Source organism: Schistocerca nitens, chromosome 1, assembly GCF_023898315.1.
Source record: "Schistocerca nitens isolate TAMUIC-IGC-003100 chromosome 1, iqSchNite1.1, whole genome shotgun sequence".
Taxonomy (NCBI): Eukaryota; Metazoa; Arthropoda; class Insecta; order Orthoptera; family Acrididae; genus Schistocerca; species Schistocerca nitens.
This window is the reverse complement of record NC_064614.1, coordinates 591,998,634-592,017,761: the sequence shown is the minus strand read 5'-3', so window position 1 is coordinate 592,017,761 and position 19,128 is coordinate 591,998,634. Positions and strand designations below refer to the sequence as shown.

Below are 19,128 nucleotides of genomic sequence, written 5' to 3'. Positions count from 1 at the left end.
ACACATTGAAGTCCGTGCTAAATTTCAAGCTTCTGAAAACTTCACCAATCTTAGGGATTTTGGATTCTTATGAATTAGGCACGTTTTCTTCATTGTTTCTGCAACATTATTGTGATCTACCGAGCGAGGTGGCGCAGTGGTTAGCACACTGGACTCGCATTCGGGAGGACGACGGTTCAATCCCGTCTCCAGCCATCCTGATTTAGGTTTTCCGTGATTTCCCTAAATCGTTTCAGGCAAATGCCGGGATGGTTCCTTTGAAAGGGCACGGCCGATTTCCTTCCCAATCCTTCCCTAAACCGAGCTTGCGCTCCGTCTCTAATGACCTCGTTGTCGATGGGACGTTAAACACTAACCACCACCACCACCACCATTATTGTGATCTGTTTTGTCAACCTTTGGGATCAGTTCCACCTCATATTAAAATATTTGGTATGACTCGCCAATTGCTGTTTAATCTATTTCTTTGAATTCGAGCAATATCTGCTCTATGCTTACATAGTTCGGAAGGAATAGAGACTGTCTCTTAGCAAGATATCAACCAAATTTTATCTGCTTTTTTAAATAGATATATTTGCCATTTACTTTGTGTGGATTTGGATGTTATAGTATTGAACCTCACTACAATGACCTTGTGATCCCTAAATTCTGTATCCATCATGATGCTTTGTGTTTACTCAGGATTATTTGTTGCTGAGAGGTCAAGTGCACCATTCCTCTGTCTCCTCTAGAAACATCAACCCAGTGTTTCAGAAGTTCTCATTGGAGCCGATTACAATATCCTAGATCTAGATCTTGTCAGAGGTCCTCTGTATGTCAGCAGTGGAGGATCCTCATTCTGGTCATGTTACGACAGCCTCTTCACACTGATGAGCATTGAAGGTACCCCTCCCAGTGAAGCTCACGGTCATTGACTATACCTTAAGTTTCCCTGTGCCTCAGGACTTTAGTATGGTTCCACACAGAGTACATGGACAATGCCTCTGTGCTTTAGTCTTCTTGTTGAAGTGTCATAATACTTGACTGCAGTCTTACTTTTTTGGTCCAGGTGATGTTTTCCATGTAGTCATCCTGAATATTGTCCATTTGAAATGGGAACAGTGTACCCATAGTTCCAGTTTCATGAATGGAGCAGAAAGAATGGTGTGAAACCTGTAATGCCTTGCTTCACTGCATTATTTGCGAGTATCACAGTGGGCAGTAATATATCCTAACTTCTATTTGACATCAATGTACATCAGTTGCGTGTATGTCAATGTCCTACTAAAGCTTTCTGTGAGGCCATTCATCTGGGTGGTGTGCATTTGCCCCCTGTGAGTGATGTTGCAATGTGAAATTACCTCCGATACTGCTCTTCACTGAAAATCTACACCATGATCAGATATCATTACACGAGATGCTCCATGCTTCAGAGTGATATCTTCTACAAGGAACCTTGTAATTTCTGGAGCTTCAGCAGCCAGTCTAGCTTTGGTGACAGTATACCAGGTGAGGCAGTCAGTGCAGACTACTGTCCGTCAATTTTGGTGTCAACTTCCGGTACCTCCCATAGAGGTAGATTGCAATTTAGTAGAATGCTGCTCCTGCAGGTGAAATTGGTACCAACTGGCCAGAGAAAATTGTTGGTAAGGCAGGTGCCAGGTTGAGATTCATTGGGAGAGTCCTTAGAAAATGTAGTCCATCAACAAAGGAGGTGGCTTACAAAGCACTCGTTTGACCTATACTTGAGTATTGCTCATCAGTGTGGGATCCGTACCAGGTCGGGTTGACAGAGGAGAGAGAGAAAATCCAAAGAACAGCGGCGCGTTTCGTCACAGGGTTATTTGGTAAGCGTGATAGCGTTACGGAGATGTTTAGCAAACTCAAGTGGCAGACTCCGCAAGAGAGGCGGTGTAGCTTGCTGTCCAGGTTTCGAGAGGGTGCGTTTCTGGATGAGGTATCAAATATATTGCTTCCCCCTACTTATACCTCCCGAGGAGATCACGAATGTAAAATCAGAGAGATTTGAGCACGCACAGAGACTTTCCGGCAGTCGTTCTTCCCGCGAACCATACGCAACTGGAACAGGAAAGGGAGGTAATGACAGTGGCATGTAAAGTGCCCTCCGGCACGCACCGTTGGGTGGCTTGCGAAGTATAAATGTAGATGCAGATGTAGATACTGGGCTGGTGATACCTGTGTCTGATTCTGTCTAGAGCCTGCACAAATTCCAGGTGATAAATGTTTGAGCTTTATGGAAAATCTTGAGAATAACTGGCTGTAGATGAATTATGATCCAGTGTGATGGAAATGGTTTCTCAGTGTCCCAGCTCACCTTAAACAATATTCAGTTTATGAATTTGAATTCTCCTTTGGTAGGTTCTTCCTCCTACAAGGTGTCTTGTGATTTTCTTCCTTGTATCCAGCAGCATTGTCATTTAATGCAGCAATGACTGAATTTTCACCCATGCTAATGTTTTCTGCCAAAGGATTCGTTGAAAGGCTGTCTGCACCCTTCTGTTTGTGTCCGCTTTTGTATGCAACTGTGATTCACTGCTGAAGCCTCAGTGCTCATCATATCAGTCGACTGAACGGATCTCCAAGGCTAGACAGCTAGCACAAGTGATGGACCACCATTCTCTATCTCGTAACTATTGGTGTTAGTGTGAAGTTCTGCCTAAGCTTTTTCATCACACAAATCTAGGACTGAAAAAGACATTAGTGCATCCTTAAGTACAAGGAAAGTTCTTTCTTGTATTTGTTTCCAGGAATATTTGGTATCTCCTTGCAGTAATTCTTGCAAAGGACGTGCCTTGGTGTAGAAGTCAGATATGAATCACCTTAAGTATGAGCATATTCCAAGAAGACTTCTCACATAATGAATGCACTGAAGATGTGGAAAATTTGACTGCTTTTACTTTCTCTGGATTGAGACAACCTCCATTGTCATTCACTAGCTGCCCCAAGATTTTTATTTCTTAGGTGACAGAGCACTTCTTTGGATTCAGGTGGAGGCCTGTAGTCTGAGCATACTTCAACATGGTTGTCAGGTGGGTTAGATGTTCTAAATGCCTTAGAAAAAAAAAGACAATGTCATCCATGTAGCAAAGACACATTGTCCATTTAACGTGTTGAAGTAGGTTGCCCAACATACCTTCAAAGGTGGCTAGCACATTGCATAGTCCGAACAGTGAAACTTTGAACCCATAGTCCATGAGGAGTTGTGAATTCAGTCTTTTCCTAGTCAGCTTCGTCATCTTCAATTTACTATAATAGTGTTTACATGTCCATAGTTGAGAAATACCAGGTGTAAAGTATGAAACTGGAATTTCCCTATAGATGGTGCTAGTCTTCAGTGTAGGGCCCATGAGACCACATCTGCAGTGCAATCTGCTTCCTGTAACAGCTGAAGACGAATGTCAACACACAGTAAGGCCGGTATTACACTATCAAATTTCTTTGTCAAAGATTTGATCAAAGATGTGATCCAATATTCCGTCCAATATATTTGACAAAGATCTTTGACGTAGCGCTACAAGGGGTATTACACTGTCATCAAATTTTTCCTCAAAGTTCAAGATGGCTGACAACAACTTGTTATTAACCGCAGCAGTTCTACGTACTCCAATTGCATTGTGTGCACATGCGGAAAAGAAGTGGGGGGAAAAAATGGAACCATACATACGAGGTTGACAGTCTTAAAAGTCCTGGGATTACAACTTGATAATAAATTCAGTTGGGAGGAGCACACCACAGAACTGCAGAAACGCCTTAACAAATCTGTATTTGCAATTCGAGTGTTAGCAGACATAGGCAACATAAAAATGAAAAAGCTTGCATACTTTCATTCCATAATGTCAAATGGGATAATATTTTGGGGTAAATCTTGAAGTCAAACAAAAGTTTTCAAGGTCCAAAAGTGTGTAATACGTATTATTTTTGGAGTAAATTCACGGACCTCCTGCAGAAACCTCTTCAAAGAACTGGGTATACTAACTACTGCCTCTCAGTATATTTACTTCTTAATAAAATTTGTCGTAAATAATATATCTCTTTTTTCCAACAAGCAACTCAGTTCATACATACAATACCAGGAACAAAAATGATCTGCACAAGGACTTAAAAGCACTTACTTTAGTTAAAAAAAGGGGTCCACTACTCAGGAACACTCATCTTCAATAATTTGCCAGGAAACATAAAAAAATTAGTTAGAAATAAAGATCAGTTTATCAGTTTAAAAGGAGCCTCAAAGACTTACTACTGGCCAACTCCTTCTACTCCATTGGCGAAATTTTTAATAGAAACAAATGATGTATTGTATTTATTCATACTATTAGTATTTTTATTTCAGCTTAAAAAAATTGACATGTTCCACATCCACGAGGATCTCCTCAGCACGGATCTATGGAACGAAAAACTAATCTAATCTGGGTGAAGCCGTAGGTTTTACGACGACACGATAAAAGCATTCAACAAAACTTGTTACGTGAGCTTACAGTGGAAGACGTCAAGTCGTACATCAATTACTTAAGAATGGATGAGCATACATTTCTGTATGTGCTCAATGAAGTGTATCCTCATATCACAAAGCACAATTTTCACTTAAGAACTGCTACATTTTCAGAAGACAGGCTCACTATAACACTCCGATTCCTTGCTACAGGAGAGGGTTATGTTAGGTTAGTTTAGGTTAGGTCAGGTTAGGTCTCCAATCTTCTTAATCTATTTTTGTATTCAGGGTGCCTCACGTTGTAAAGCGCCTCATCAGCTTCAGACGTCTCTATTAATTCTGTAGTTGTCGGCACACACCAATTGTATTTACCGGCAATGGTTATAAAAACACTACAGACGACAGAACGCTGCAGCGATGCTAGCGCTCCGCGTGGTAACATATCGCATTGCAGTGAACAGAAGACAAGCGATTTCTTTGATCAAATATACGGCCTCGGCCTAGATTTGATCAAATATTGGACGACATTTGTCAAAGATCCCTATTACACTATCAAATATCTTTGACAAAGATATTGGACAAAGAAATTTGATAGTGTAATACCGGCCTAACCCAAGTTCCATACATTGGAACCTGTTTCAAACTCGTGAACATGTCGAGTTTTCTTCCTACAAACTATGATTTGTAGACAACATTGTTTTTCTGTTATCATTTGAAGAAAACTGCTGGAGAATTGCATCGAATGTTTGTCGAAGCTTTCAGCGAACATGCTCTTGAAGAAACACAGTGTTTCGAGTGATTCAAAAAATTTAAAAGTTGTGATTTTGATGTGAGAAACGAGTGCAGGAAACGACCAAAAAAGTTCAAAGACAACAAATTGCAGGCCTTATTGGATGAAGATTATACTCAAACTCAACAGGAACTTGCAGAACAATTGAAGGTGATCCAGAGAGCTATTTCTCTTCAGTTTAAAACTAAGGGAAAGGTGCAGAAAGTGGGAAAATGGGCTCCAAATGAACTGAATGAAAGACAACAAGCAAATTGAAAGACCACTTGTGAAATGCTGCCCGCCAGATACAAAAGAAAGTCGTTTCTCCATCGAATAGTGACAGGTGATGAAAAATGGGTCCTAAGCGTTGTAAATCATGGTTGAATCCAGACAAACCATCGACATCCACTAAAAGACCAGATCACATTGGAAAGAAGACAATGCTCTGTGTTTGGTGGGATCAAAAGGGTGTCATTTATTATGAGCTGTTAAAACTTGGTGAAACTGATCACTACCAACAGCAAATGATCACTTTAAATCGAGCATTATGTGAAAAACAACTGGAATATGGAAAAAGGCAACACAGTCATATTGCTCCATGGTAACGCTCCATCACATATGGTAAAACTGATCAGGGAAATGATCAAGGCGTTCAGTTGGGAAATACTAGGGCATGTGGCTTATTCTCCAGACTTGGCTCCATCTGGTTATCATCTGTTTGTCTCACTGGGACACGCTTTTGCTGAACAATGCTTCAATTTGTATGAAAATGTCCAAAAATGGCTTGCTGACTGGTTTGCTTCAAAAGAACAATGGAAATTATTTTTAATTAAATATTGTTTATCAGTTTCAAACAACAGATGTGTAATTATGGCAACCAAACTCCGGTTTCATACTTCTGCACCTGGTACTTTGCTCCTACCAAGCAGTCTAGGGTGCCTTCAGTGTGCGGCAGTCAGTAGTCAACTTTCTTCATAATTTTGTTCTGTCATCATTAGTCAATGCAGAAAGACGTTGTGCCTTCCTCCTCCTTCAAAGGGGCCTCTCCACTTCGTCCTGGATTATCTGCCATTTGGCAATCACTGAGATTTCATCCATGCTGCTGTTTGCTGTGAAAGAATTCCTTGAAAGATAGGCAGCATCCTACCATTTGTGCCCACTTTTGTATGCCACTGTGACATATATGAGTGCTGGCTAATAGATGGATGATCCCCATCGTTGATATACTGCTTTACCATGGGTCATTTGGTCTGTCTTGTTTTGACTTCGGATTTGAAAGCATCCAAAAATTTGCAGCAATATGGCTAACACTGTTCCTCAGCCAGACCGGATTCTGTTTGCAGTTCCATAGTAGCCTCCTCTTCTGCATTGTCTGCACTTGTAACATAACACAGTATTTCATTGATGGCACTTAACTGCTTTTCTTGGACCAGTTCTGCTCTTCCTGGGCACCTACCTTTGTGGACGAGTTGGGGCAGCTCTTGACAGTTGGTGATCCAAAGGTTTCCTTGACCACCTGTAATGCTTGTCATCCTAACTGGCATTTAATCCTTTTGTGAGTGTGAGTAGCTTTTTGCAGTTGACAGAAGCTTCACAGTTTAACTGAGCATCTAGACTGATGAGTCAGATTTCTCCTTGATTACTGTGGGATAATGTCTTAAACAGCAAACAACCATCCAAAGCAGTCTGTGTTATGTGCATTTTGTTGCAGTAGCTTTGTCAATCTGAAGCTCCAATCATCCACTTCTTGACTGTTTGTGATGTCTTCAAGAAGTCATATATGAGAATTGTTATAACGTCAAGTTGAACACATATGTTTCAGAACGACACAACACATATAAATCACAGAGTAAGTTGACAAGCAAGACATGTGTACGCATTAACATTCGAATGAGCACTGAGTCCCAGTCTAGCGGCCGCTGCTTGGCTGGCCGCTTAGGTGGCGCAGCTGCTGCATGGCTGGCAGACAGCGCTGCATGTAGAGGACGCGCGTAATTGCGCGGCGGCACTTTGAATGATCGGCGAGCCACAACACTTTTCCCCCCTTTGAAGTTGTTGCACTGGTCCTGATGGACGTGTCCTGGAGATGGCTAACGTCCATAGGCGGTGTTTGACTCGCTGTGAAGTCTCGAGGAGGAGGCTTCCCGTACGGATGGAAGTGTCCCCGACGATAACGGGTCGAGATGACAGGAGACGTAGGGGTCGAATCTGCTGGGGCCCCATGCACCAATCTGCCCGTTGCGGCAAGTCCAGTTGATATAACAGGAAACATGGGCGATGTGTCGGCGTCCGTTGGAGGAGGAGGCGAGTAGATTGGCTCTGACAGAGGATGGTCATCCGGTTCCTGCATGGGCACGTCTCCTGGTGGCGTCAGTTCTTGTGCTGGCATCGCGATGACGGTGAGAGGGCTGCGTTGTGAGTATTGAGAGATGCCAAGATCCCGAGCTTCAGGTATAGCCGAAGGTGGTGTAGCGGCATTCGGAACACGCGTTGCCAGCACACGAGGCCAAAGCTGGTCCGAATGACGCACTGCAACACCCGTGTCCGTCTGGATTTCATACAGGCGTCGGCTCCATTTTGGCCGCCTACCATATCCCCGTACCCAGACGAGGTTGTCGGCGGTGAACCGGCCAAGTGAAGGCACCCGCGGCTGTGAGGTGGAAGGTCGCAGAAGATGAAGTAGCGTGCGGGGCTGTCGGCCAGTAAGAGCTCAGCCGGGCTGTGGTCGTCCATGGGGGTGAAACGGTAAGATGCCAGAAACTGGAGAAGCGCATCATCAGCAGCAGAAGAAGTCAGAAGTTTCTGCATCTGAGCCTTAAATGTGCGGACCAGTCGTTCAGCCTCACAGTTTGATTGTGGATGGAACGGTGGGGCCGTGACATGCATAACACTGTGACGAGCGCAAAAATCCGCAAATTCGGAAGAGGTAAATTGCAGACCATTATCAGTAACAAGAGTAGAGGGGAGGCCTTCCAAAGAAAAAATGCGGGCGAGAGCACTGGTGGTTGCCGCAGTGGTAGGCGACTTGCAACAGACAGTGAAAGGAAAGTTAGAGTAGGCGTCAATTACAAGGAGCCAAGAAGTACCTAAAAAGGGTGCCGCAAAGTCAGCATGAACGCGCTCCCAGGGCTTCTCAGGGGAAGGCCACGGTGACAAAGATGACTTCGGGGCAGCGGCCTGTGACGCACAAGGGCCGCAGGCAGCGACCATGTGTGCTATTTCAGAGTCATGCCAGGCCAGTACACATAACGGCGTGCCAGAGATTTTGTGCGAGACACACCCCAGTGCCCTTGGTGAAGGAGGCACAAGACCGAAGCACCCAAAGACGCAGGTACCAGAACACGCGGCGAAGCATTGTCAGTGGAAAGGAGGATAACACCATCCCTAGCCGTGAGGCAGTAGCGCAAAGCGTAGTAGTTCCACAACGGATCAGAAGTCTTAGCGGACGGGCGATCTGGCCAACCCTTCTGAATACAGCCTAAAACCCGGGAGAGGGTAGGGTCAGAACCAGTAGCAGCTGCCAGCCTGTCCCCAGTGATGGGGAACCCGTCCACAACCCGCTGCTCGGCAACATCCAGGTGGAAACACAAAAGTTCGTCCCTATCGAATGCCAGATCAGGACCAATGGGAAGGTGAGACAGAGCATCAGCATTTGCATGTTGAGCCGTTGGCCGGAAATGAATCTCATAATTGAAACGAGACAAGTAACGAGCGGTGTGCAGCCTTGTCGGGAAGTTACGTTGATGGATGAAACAAGGAAACAAGCGGTTTGTGATCCATAACAAGATGAAATTTTGAGCCATAGAGAAAAACACCAAACTTATGAAGAGCATAAATAATGGCCAAAGCTTCTTTTTCAATTTGAGAATACTTTTGTTGGGCATCCGTGAGCGTTTTGGAGGCATAAGCAATGGGTTGTTCCAAACCGTCAGAAAAACGGTGCACAAGGACTGCACCGCCCCCTTATTGAGAGGCGTCTGTGGCAAGAACAAGATGTTGGCCAAGTCGATAAGCAGCCAGGCACAGGACCTGTTTCAGCATAGTCTTCAATTTCTGGAAAGCCGCATCGCCTGACGTGGACACATTTTTATGCAACAGGTGATGCAACGGCTGAGCCACCGAAGCCGCAGACGGTAAAAACTTGTGATAGTATGCTGTTTTCTCCAAAAAGGCCTGCAGTTTCTTAACAGATGTAGGGCGAGGAAGGGCATCAATCGCAGCGACAGTTTGCTGAAGCGGACGAATACCATCCCGAGAGAGTTGAAACCCCAAGTACGTGATAGATGCCTGAAAAAATTGTGATTTCTGAAGATTACACTTAAGACCGGCAGTCTGTAGGACATGAAAAAGTGTGCGGAGATTTTTAAGATGTTCTTCAGTGGTGGAGCCAGTGACAACAATGTCGTCCATGTAATTGATACACACACCCTGGGACAGGGAGCAATAATTGTTCCAAGAATCGCTGAAAGAGAGCAGGGGCGCTAGCAACCCCGAAAGGCAAGCGTTGGTATTGATAGAGGCCTAAGGCGTGTTAAGGACCTGAAACTGCCGGGAAGCAGCGTCAAGAGGAAGTTGATGATAAGCTTCCGACAGGTCAATTTTAGAAAAATACTGGCCTCCAGCAAGTTTAGTGAACAGTTCTTCAGGTCGGGGCATAGGGTAAGTGTCGATGAGGCACTGAGCATTTACAGTGCCTTTGAAATCGCCACAGAGACGAATATCACCATTTGGCTTAGCAACGACAATGACAGGAGAGGACCACTCACTGGAAGTGACAGGAAGCAAGACCCCTGAAGTAGTGAGACGATCCAGCTCCCGTTTTACCTGATCACGAAGGGCCACAGGAATGGGCCGAGCCCGAAAAAACTTAGGCCGAGCAGTGGGTTTGAGCGTGATATGAGCTTCAAAGTCGTTTGCACGGCCTAACCCAGGAGAAAAAAGGGACGAAAATGTCGTCGACAAGGAATCCAATTGAGCACAAGGAATAGCATCAGAGATGATATTGACAGAGTCATCTATGGAGAACCCAAAAACACAAAAGGCATCGAAACCAAAAAGATTCTCTGCGTTACTCTGGTCGACCACAAATATGGGAACAGTGCGAACGATGTATTTGTAAGATACCTCAGCATTAAATTGTCCCAAGAGAGAAATCTTCTGTTTATTGTACGTCCGTAATTGCCGAGTGACAGGTGACAGGAGTGGAGAACCCAACTGAAGATTCGTCTGAGAATTAATTATAGTGGCAGCAGAACCGGTATCCACCTACGTGTGACCAAGGATTTGGACAGTTAGGAATAACTTCCCTGAAAGGGAAGTGCAATTGACAGACAACACGGAATCGGAATCAGTCTCATGTTCATGAACATCATGTAGGCGGTCGGATTTGCAAACGGAAGACACATGATCTTTCTTTTTGCAATTGTGACACACAGCCCAACGTTGGGGATAATCCTTGCGTGAATGTTTCGTAAAACACCGCGTACATGAAGGAAGTTGCCGGGGGTTTTGATGCAGTTTCTTAGCGGGTTGTTTACGGTTAGGCCGAGGCTGCACGTGGGAGCGCACTGCGTCCTCATCGGCCGGCAGGGATGCACCGCACGCGTCGTCAACAGCGCACAGAGGTTGTATTTCCCCGACATCACCCCACGCCTCGATTTGCGCCCCAGCGGCGCGAGAAATTTCAAAATACTGCGCAATGGAGAGAACTTCATCGAGAGTCGGATTTGCCAATTGAAGGGCACGTTGCCGAACTTCTTTGTCGGGCGCTGACCAGATAATAGCATCCCGTACCATGGAATCGGCATAGGATTCTTTGTGAACGTCAGTAACAAATTGACACTGAAGTTCAGCAGCCCAAGCGCGATAGGATTGATGCGGCTGTTTTTGACAACGATAAAAGGCAGCACGAGAGGCTACCACATGCGTTTGCTTTTGAAAATAGACAGACAGAAGTGAGCACATTTCAGCAAAGGACAAAGACACAGGATCCTTCAAAGGAGCCAATTGCGACAACAACCGATACATTTGAGGTGAAATCCAGGAAAGGAACAGAGACTTACATGGTTGTTCGTCCGTGACATGAAATGCTAAGAAGTGCTGTCGAAGACTTTTTCATAATCAGACCAGTCTTCCGCCGTCTCGTCGTAAGGAGGAAAAGGAGGTATAGCCAACGATGAGAAACGCCCTGCATTTGACGCCGCGATGAAATCGCGAATCGCCGCTGTTAGAAGCGTTTGCTGTTGAAGGAGACTTTGCAATAGTTGCTCGACAGTAGCCGTGGAAACATGTGGGTCAACGGTGAAAAAGAAAAATCCACTACCTCGTCGCCAATTGTGATAACATCAAGTTGAACACATATACAGGGTGTCCCAGGCATCTTGTCCACCCAAAATATCTCTGGAACAATAACAGCTATTGGAAATCGACTTTCACCGGTATCAATGTAGGGCTGGGGCCCATGAATGAATGTACATATTTGGAAACATTCTAAAACGAAAGCATATGTGTTTTTAACACAAACTGATGTTTTTTTTAAATGGACCTCCTATATTTTTTCTTCAGCAATCCATAGCATGACAAAGCTCATACACAATGGCGTTGATTGTATCGCAATATTCTCATTACATCCCGAGATATTGAGACGCGAAGTTGACGCTTGAAACACCCGACATGCACTGCTAGCGCACGCCCTGGTAGGTGGATTGGACGAGGTGGCCCGATCTCCGGACCTTACACCGCTGGATTATTTTCTTTGGGGAGCAGTGAAGGATGCTGTTTACCAACATGAACCAACAACACCAGAGGACATGAAGCAACGCATTATTGGTGCTTGTACAGCTATCAAAGAGGAAACAGTAGCACGAAGTAGGGCATCTTTCATCCGCAGAGTGACCCTATGTATGCAAGCCAATGGGCATCACTTTGAGCATGAGATGTGAACGCTATGTTTAGTATGTAGTGCTGGTATCACAGTGGACGTTTCTACAAAGGGCCATTTTACCCAGTGATGTTAAGAAACATTTGTTTGCAACAATTTGTCATTTAACATATTAGATAAACATAACATTGATAGTTATGTGAAAATAAAACTAATTGGTTAAACATGTTTACATTCATCTTCTATGTCCTACCTGAACTTCTCAAATCAAAACATTTTTACCTAAACAACGGTAAAACTTTTAGTCCACTAGCTCGTTTCACTAAAACCATCAACATGAATTTTACTATTACGAGTGAATGATTAACTGTCACTTGCACTAGATCTACAGTAAAGTAAAGTTTTAACGTTGAACGGCATTACTTTTTTAGTAACGGGTTAACGATAAGCGAAGTTAACTTTGTGACTAACGTTGCAGTACACAGATATGTTACAGAACTGCATCACCCCTAGCCTATGGGATAAATACCTGCTGGAATGTACGACATTAATGCAGGATGGCAGCAGACCGTATTATTCGTTTCGGACCTCTTGATAAGTATGGAAGTGTGATTACACATGTCAATCACATCGCGATTACGGGCAGCATGGGGTTCACGCCTGAGCCTCAGGACGTGCGCTAGCAGCGCATGTCAGGTGTTTCAAGCGTCAACTTCGCGTCTTAATATCTCGGGATGTAATGGGAATATTGCGATGCAATCAACGCCATTGTGTATGTGCTTTGTCATGCTATGGATTGCTGAAGAAAAAATATAGGAAGTACATTTTAAAAAACATAAGTTTGTGTTAAGAAACACATATGCTTTTGTTTTAGAATGTTTCCAAATATGTACATTCATGGGCCCCAGCCCTACATTGATACCGGTGAAAGTCGTTTTCCAATAGCTGTTATTGTTCCAGAGATATTTTGGGTGGCCAAGATAGCTGGGACACCCTGTATTTCAGAATGCCACAACACATATAAATCACAGAGTAAGTTGACAAGCAAGACATATGCACGCATTAACATTCGAATGAGCACTGAGTCCCAATCTAGCGGCCGCTGCTCGGCTGGCCACTTAGGTGGTGCAGCTGCTGCATGACTGGCAGACAGCACCGCACATAGATGACACACGTAATTGCGCGGCGGCGCTTTGAATGATCGGCGAGTCACAACAAGAATAACATGGACTAATTTCTGTTAAAATGACAAATTCCAAGGGCTGTATTCTGTCATTGATAGTACTCTTGGAACAATTTTTTTCTTTTAGCTGGACATCTTTCCCACTTGCATCTTTCAGCACAATTGCATTCATATCACAGAATAGTTTTCTTTAGCTGATGATACATATTCAACATTACAGAAGCAGCAGCAGCAGCCCCGAAGTGTACTAGAGCCTAAAAAGGTTGGCCATTGATGATGGCAGCAAGATTTCCTGACATCTTGGTCACTATTGTATCTGTAGCAGCCTCACCTCCTTATATGGTCACCTCACTTATTTGCCTTAATTCGGCAGCTGGGCAAGTGGCTGGTACCTCTGTTTGGCGACGGGGAACAGCTATGGCGTGTTGGAGAGTGACCTCATCCGAGTTATGTCAATGGACTCTGTCAGGTCAACTGTAATTGTCTGCGGTTGACTGACGTGAATGGGTTTGTTCTAATGGTTGACTTCTTGCAGTGTAATTGTCATAAAACACTCATCTTCTTTCTCTGCAGGAACATAAAACTTGCCAAGAGTATCTACAGTGAAAACACAGCAGCATGTTCTCCTCTGTCCTCCAGATGTCTTTTCTTCTGTGAAGCACTATACTTGAAGGAGAAGATGGTTGTTCTTGCATTGTTCGAAAGCTAGTTTGACATTCGATAGCTGCAGTGAAGTCCATTCTTTGTGATGCATTTGATTGGTGGCAGAGATTGGTGCTACAGATAGATACACATCTTCTTCCATATTCTCTGTTATATCCTGATGTATGGGGTCAACATTTGTGGTTGCCATCTCTCGCCCACTTGGTCTTGGATACAGTGCTGTACCTCTTCTCTTCCTATATGGTGTAGGAGAGAAATGAGCTCATGGTGGTGTTGCACAACTGCCATAGGGACCTCATTCAACATTCATTCATACTTCTTTCATCCGACTCTTTCCTTGTACGTTTCCTTGATTTGTTGGCACCAATGGCGAATTCATCTGCTGTTGTGACATATTTTTCTAGGAGAGCTTGGTACATGCTTCTGTGACTCTTTTAATCAAGCGTGAAATTTTGTCGTCTTCTGTCATACTTTGGTTCACAATGTGGTATAGGTGCAAAACATTCTTTATGTAAGACTGTGTCATTTCCCCATGATGTTAGGGCCCTGCTCTTCTGCTAAGATGACTTGCTGCTGATTGTCACCAAATATTTTCTTTTGTGTGGCCTAGAATTTGTTCCAGATATTTAGCTTCTCTTTGTTCTCACAAGGGAACCTCCCCATCGCACCCCCCTCAGATTTAGTTATAAGTTGGCACAGTGGATAGGGCTTCAAAAACTGAACACAGATCAATCGAGAAAACAGGAAGAAGTTGTGTGGAACTATGGAAAAATAAGCAAAATATACTACCTGAGTAGTCCATGCGCAACATAGGTAACATCAAGGAAACATTGAGCACAGGAGCGTCGTGGTCCCGTGGTTAGCGTGAGCAGCTGCGGAACGGAAGGTCCATAGTTAAAGTCTCCCCTCGAGTGAAAAATTTTTTTTCTTTATTTTCGCAAAGTTATGATCAGTCAGTTTGTTCATTGACGTCTCTGTTCACTGTAATAAGTTTAGTGTCTGTGTTTTGCGACCGCACCGCAAAACCGTGCGATTAGTAGACGAAAGGACGTGCCTCTCCAATGGGAACTGAAAACATTTGATCGCAAGGTCATAGGTCAACCAATTCCTCCACAGGAAAACATGTCTGATATATTTTATACGACACTGGTGACGGCATGTGCGTGACATGACAGGAATATGTTTTCGACCCACCTAACTTGTACACTTGGCAAATGGGTAAAAAGATTCTTCTACCTTGCCCTATTTAGGTTTTCTTGTGGATGTGATAATCACTCCCAAAAAAGTGATGAAAACATAAGAGTTTGTGACATAAACTGAAAATAAAAAAATTAAATTTTTCACTCGAGAGAAGCCTTGAACCAAGGACCTCTCGCTCCGCAGCTGCTCACGCTAACCACGGGACCACGGCACTGCTGAGCTGATATTGTCCTTGATGTTGCACATCTTCCACATGGACTACTCAGTTTGTATATTTTGCTTATTTTTTCATAGTTCCACACAACTTCTTCCCGTTTTCTCGATTGATCTGTGTTCAGTTTTTCAAGGCCTATCCACTGTGCCAACTTATAACTAAATCTGAGGGGGGTGCGATGGGGAGGTTCCCTTGTCAGAGGACTGCTGCACTGTGCCGTCCAAATAAAAATAAACATTTTCCAAACACTCATCATGTCATCCCACTTGTATTTGGTATTTGGTCGATCCTTTCATCTATTTATACGGAGCCTGACAAACATCTCCAGAAAACAAGTGATTGCTGTCTGATGTACAGGTGACTTGCTGCTGTTTTGGAATCCATTGGTTTCCTGAGTATTCGGACCTTGGGAACTATGAATTTCCTGTATTCTGGTTCCTGTTTGTGTAGGCAACTTTTACGTTGCCTAGCTGGGGCCACAGTGATTTAGGTTTTGAAGTACCTAGTATCTCCAACAGTGTCATTTTGTAACCACACTCAAGTCCTAATCCAAAAGCAAGGTCATCAGTGAAATACAGCACTTAGCACTGATAGCATGTTTATTATGAACACCACTTACAGGCAGAACAGATTGAACTCTTGTTTGGAGAGCACTGCTATTAATACAAACATAGACTATTCCAGAATATGCAACCATTATAAACAAAAGAAATTTCAAGAACCTTCCAGGAATGATAAATACTAAATAACAAATAATTGCTGGTGGTCTGGTTTGAACTGGCAGCCTGCAGCATTCCAGCCAATGCCGCTAACTGTTATGCTACATTGCATGTTGTATAGCTTGTGGCAGTATGTACTCTATAAACTGACCCATTGTACATCAGTAAAAATTGTGCTGTGGAACTGTGGATCGTAAAATTAAATCCGGCAGATTTCAAGGGCGTGATGTACTGCCTGAATTGTGTGACAAGTTCTGGCCTGCTTAAATATATTGTATGTAACTTATTATCCATGTGTTAAATTTATTGTTAGTACAGTGTGTATAAGCACATGTTTGTAAGTCCCTGTTTTTGTGGATGTTTCAGCAGAGTTTGTTGTCATAATGTAATTAAATGGAATGTGTTACAAAGAACGTACAGTAGAGCCCGTATGGGAAGAAACCCGACAGTTGAGGGCACTCTTGCCAGCTTTCAACTGTGAAGTGCAAACAGCTGCAGGTAAACACTATAGTTTTCTGTAGAGCTGCGACAACTCGCAGGTGTATACAAAAATCACATTTTGTGATTGGTTGAAATGGACACAATAAGCAGCTGCGCCAAGTCCACCACAATTGTCTGGAATCTTCTATTGCGGCTTGATTACAGTATTGCTAATGTAAATTTTCTTTCAGTTGGTGATAAATTGTAATGTGGCCATTGAGCTACGTACCTTGTGATTTCAATTAGAATTAGGTGAAGATATAGTGGTTTAAGTCCCTGATATTAAAGAATAACAAGGACTTTATCACTTTCTGTGGCACTGTTTGTTATTCTTTCCCTCTGATTGTTATTGATACAATGTTTGGCCTTGTTAAAATGTGCCAGTTGAAAAAGCAGCATTTTATTTACAGTGACAAACGCCTGCCAGCAAAAGCCGGTCCAAATGAAGCACGTCAAATTCAAATTGAAATGGAACGAGTCAAAAAGTGGCTTAAGATGATAAATTCGTGGGAAACAGCAGTCACAACTGAAAAGATGAGAAGGCGCCTTTTCAAAGGCATACCAAATTCTCTTCGCGGACAAGTGTGGGCATTGTTGCTTAATGTGAAGGCCATCAAAGAAGAAAATAAAGGGAAATATCAGGTAAGAAACAGATGTTACTACCACTCTTAAGAAATAGCCTGTCTTTCATATCATTATAATACAGAGAAAGTATTAGAATTATTCCCGTATATTATTATTGAGCATTTGTCACATACAATTGATTCAGTTTTCTGAGGGTATTCCACCATGATCAATGTATGATGCAATTCTGAAGATCTTTCAGGGTTTACCATTCCAGTTTTATGTATGACAGTTCAGTGAGTGACAGTGATTGTCTTGGATATGGTTGTTATCTGGACAAGAGTCAAACAGCTGCTTGGAGTCTGTGTAGAGACCAGTCACAATAATGCCATCACTCATAGCACCTGAGATAGCCATCTTGACCATTCATTGAATTCTTATGCTTTAAAGTGGAATGATCCACCTGCCTGGATGCTAGATGATGTATCCACTAATATTTACTGTGTGCACTTTTTCTTATTTGATTTTGAGGAAAGTGCAGGGAGCAGAGGAAGTCTTGTCTTGCACATTGACCATTGTTTCAAGCAGAACACTTCAGTGGTGTGAACCCTACGTTCTCCATGCAGAGCAGCCACTATGTCTGATTTGTTTCGTACTGAGCATATACCAGTGAATAGCAGAGTTAATAGATAATTTTACAAATGAAAATTCTGTTTAACATGCACAGTTTTAACCAGGAACCGAGTTGTCATTCATTCCAGCAAAATGGCATGATCACAGCACAATGAAGTGAAACACGGCATTCACTATTGGCTACTGCAGTGATCCTGAATTCAGTATTGTTGAGCCATTAATGTTAAGAATGACAGATCACTAAACACTGAAGCCCAATGTCTTCATACTTTCTCCAGTTTCCTATTTTTCACTGAAATCTAAAAATTCAGAATAAGATCGATCAGTTAACATTGAGTGCTCAGCAAATACCCTAATGAAGAACTTGTTGAACCACATCCACAATTTTGGAGTGATGGGGTGGTAATTTGTTTCACAGAATCTCTCTGCTCTAGCAGAATGCTGTAGGTAGATAATTGCACTTGTTCTTCTAACAGCTCACTGTATCATCATTTGTGAAGAACAGTATACTGTCTAACACATGTTTCATTTCATCTCATGGTAACATTGCTAATGTGGAGCTTCCACTGGCTTTAAATGTACCCTGTCACTGTGAGAAATGCCACATCTTTTGTACTTCCTACTGCACTCGTGACTTACTTTCAGTGTACCCATATGTATTTGTACTGTGCCTCATCCATCTGATAGATCTTTTTCTGTACGAAGGCAAAGCAATGGTTAGCTTTGTTAATATCTCTGACCTATGATGTATGGTTTGCAGATACATTTGTGGAAGATGGTGGCTTCTTCGCCCTATTGGGAGAACATGGTTCTTGCTGATAATGGCAGCTCAGTAGTCGTAGTAGTGATGATCATTGGATTTTTCAAATACTTCGTTCCACTGAGTGCTGCTATCTGCTGTTACAGTCAATTGGAAAATGATGAGCCATGTCATTCACATGTTTTTGACTGAGGCAGTTAATATTGTGGTGGCAGTGTGACACATTGACCTTTAAGGAAGTCTGTGCCTGCATCGCTTTGCTGATATTGCCCAGTATTTCTTGCCCTTGTGAAACTGGTGAGGTGGTTGGTATCAAATGTATTGCGAATTCACAAAATACTGCAAAGAATGAGAGATGTGGAAATTAAATAGTCTTTTTGTCAGGAGATCTTTCTAAAATTCTATTTATTTTACTCATGAGTGAAACTAATTATTTTTGTAGGCAAGCTATGTCTTAGCTCTGAGAGATGGTTTTAATATTTCCTGCTGTTGCAAATGTAAGAAATGGACACCATGCTCCATCACGGACGAACTGATAAGTAACGACTGGAACTCTAAATGGAGTTATGTTAATTTCTTCATGTTGTTTGTTATATTAAAATGTTCAAGCACATATAAATACTCTTCTGACATT

General features: G+C 43.0%; 1 protein-coding gene across 2 annotated transcripts in view; it reads left to right on the top strand.

The window, feature by feature from the left end:
* The window catches only part of LOC126255935 (USP6 N-terminal-like protein), a 158,794-nt gene that overhangs the window by 21,225 nt on the left and 118,441 nt on the right, over positions 1-19,128 (top strand). For both annotated transcript variants that reach the window (XM_049955441.1, XM_049955442.1), the window contains exon 2: positions 16,948-17,179. In XM_049955441.1, the coding sequence (XP_049811398.1) occupies positions 16,948-17,179 (232 nt within the window). The remainder of the gene's footprint in view (positions 1-16,947; positions 17,180-19,128) is intronic.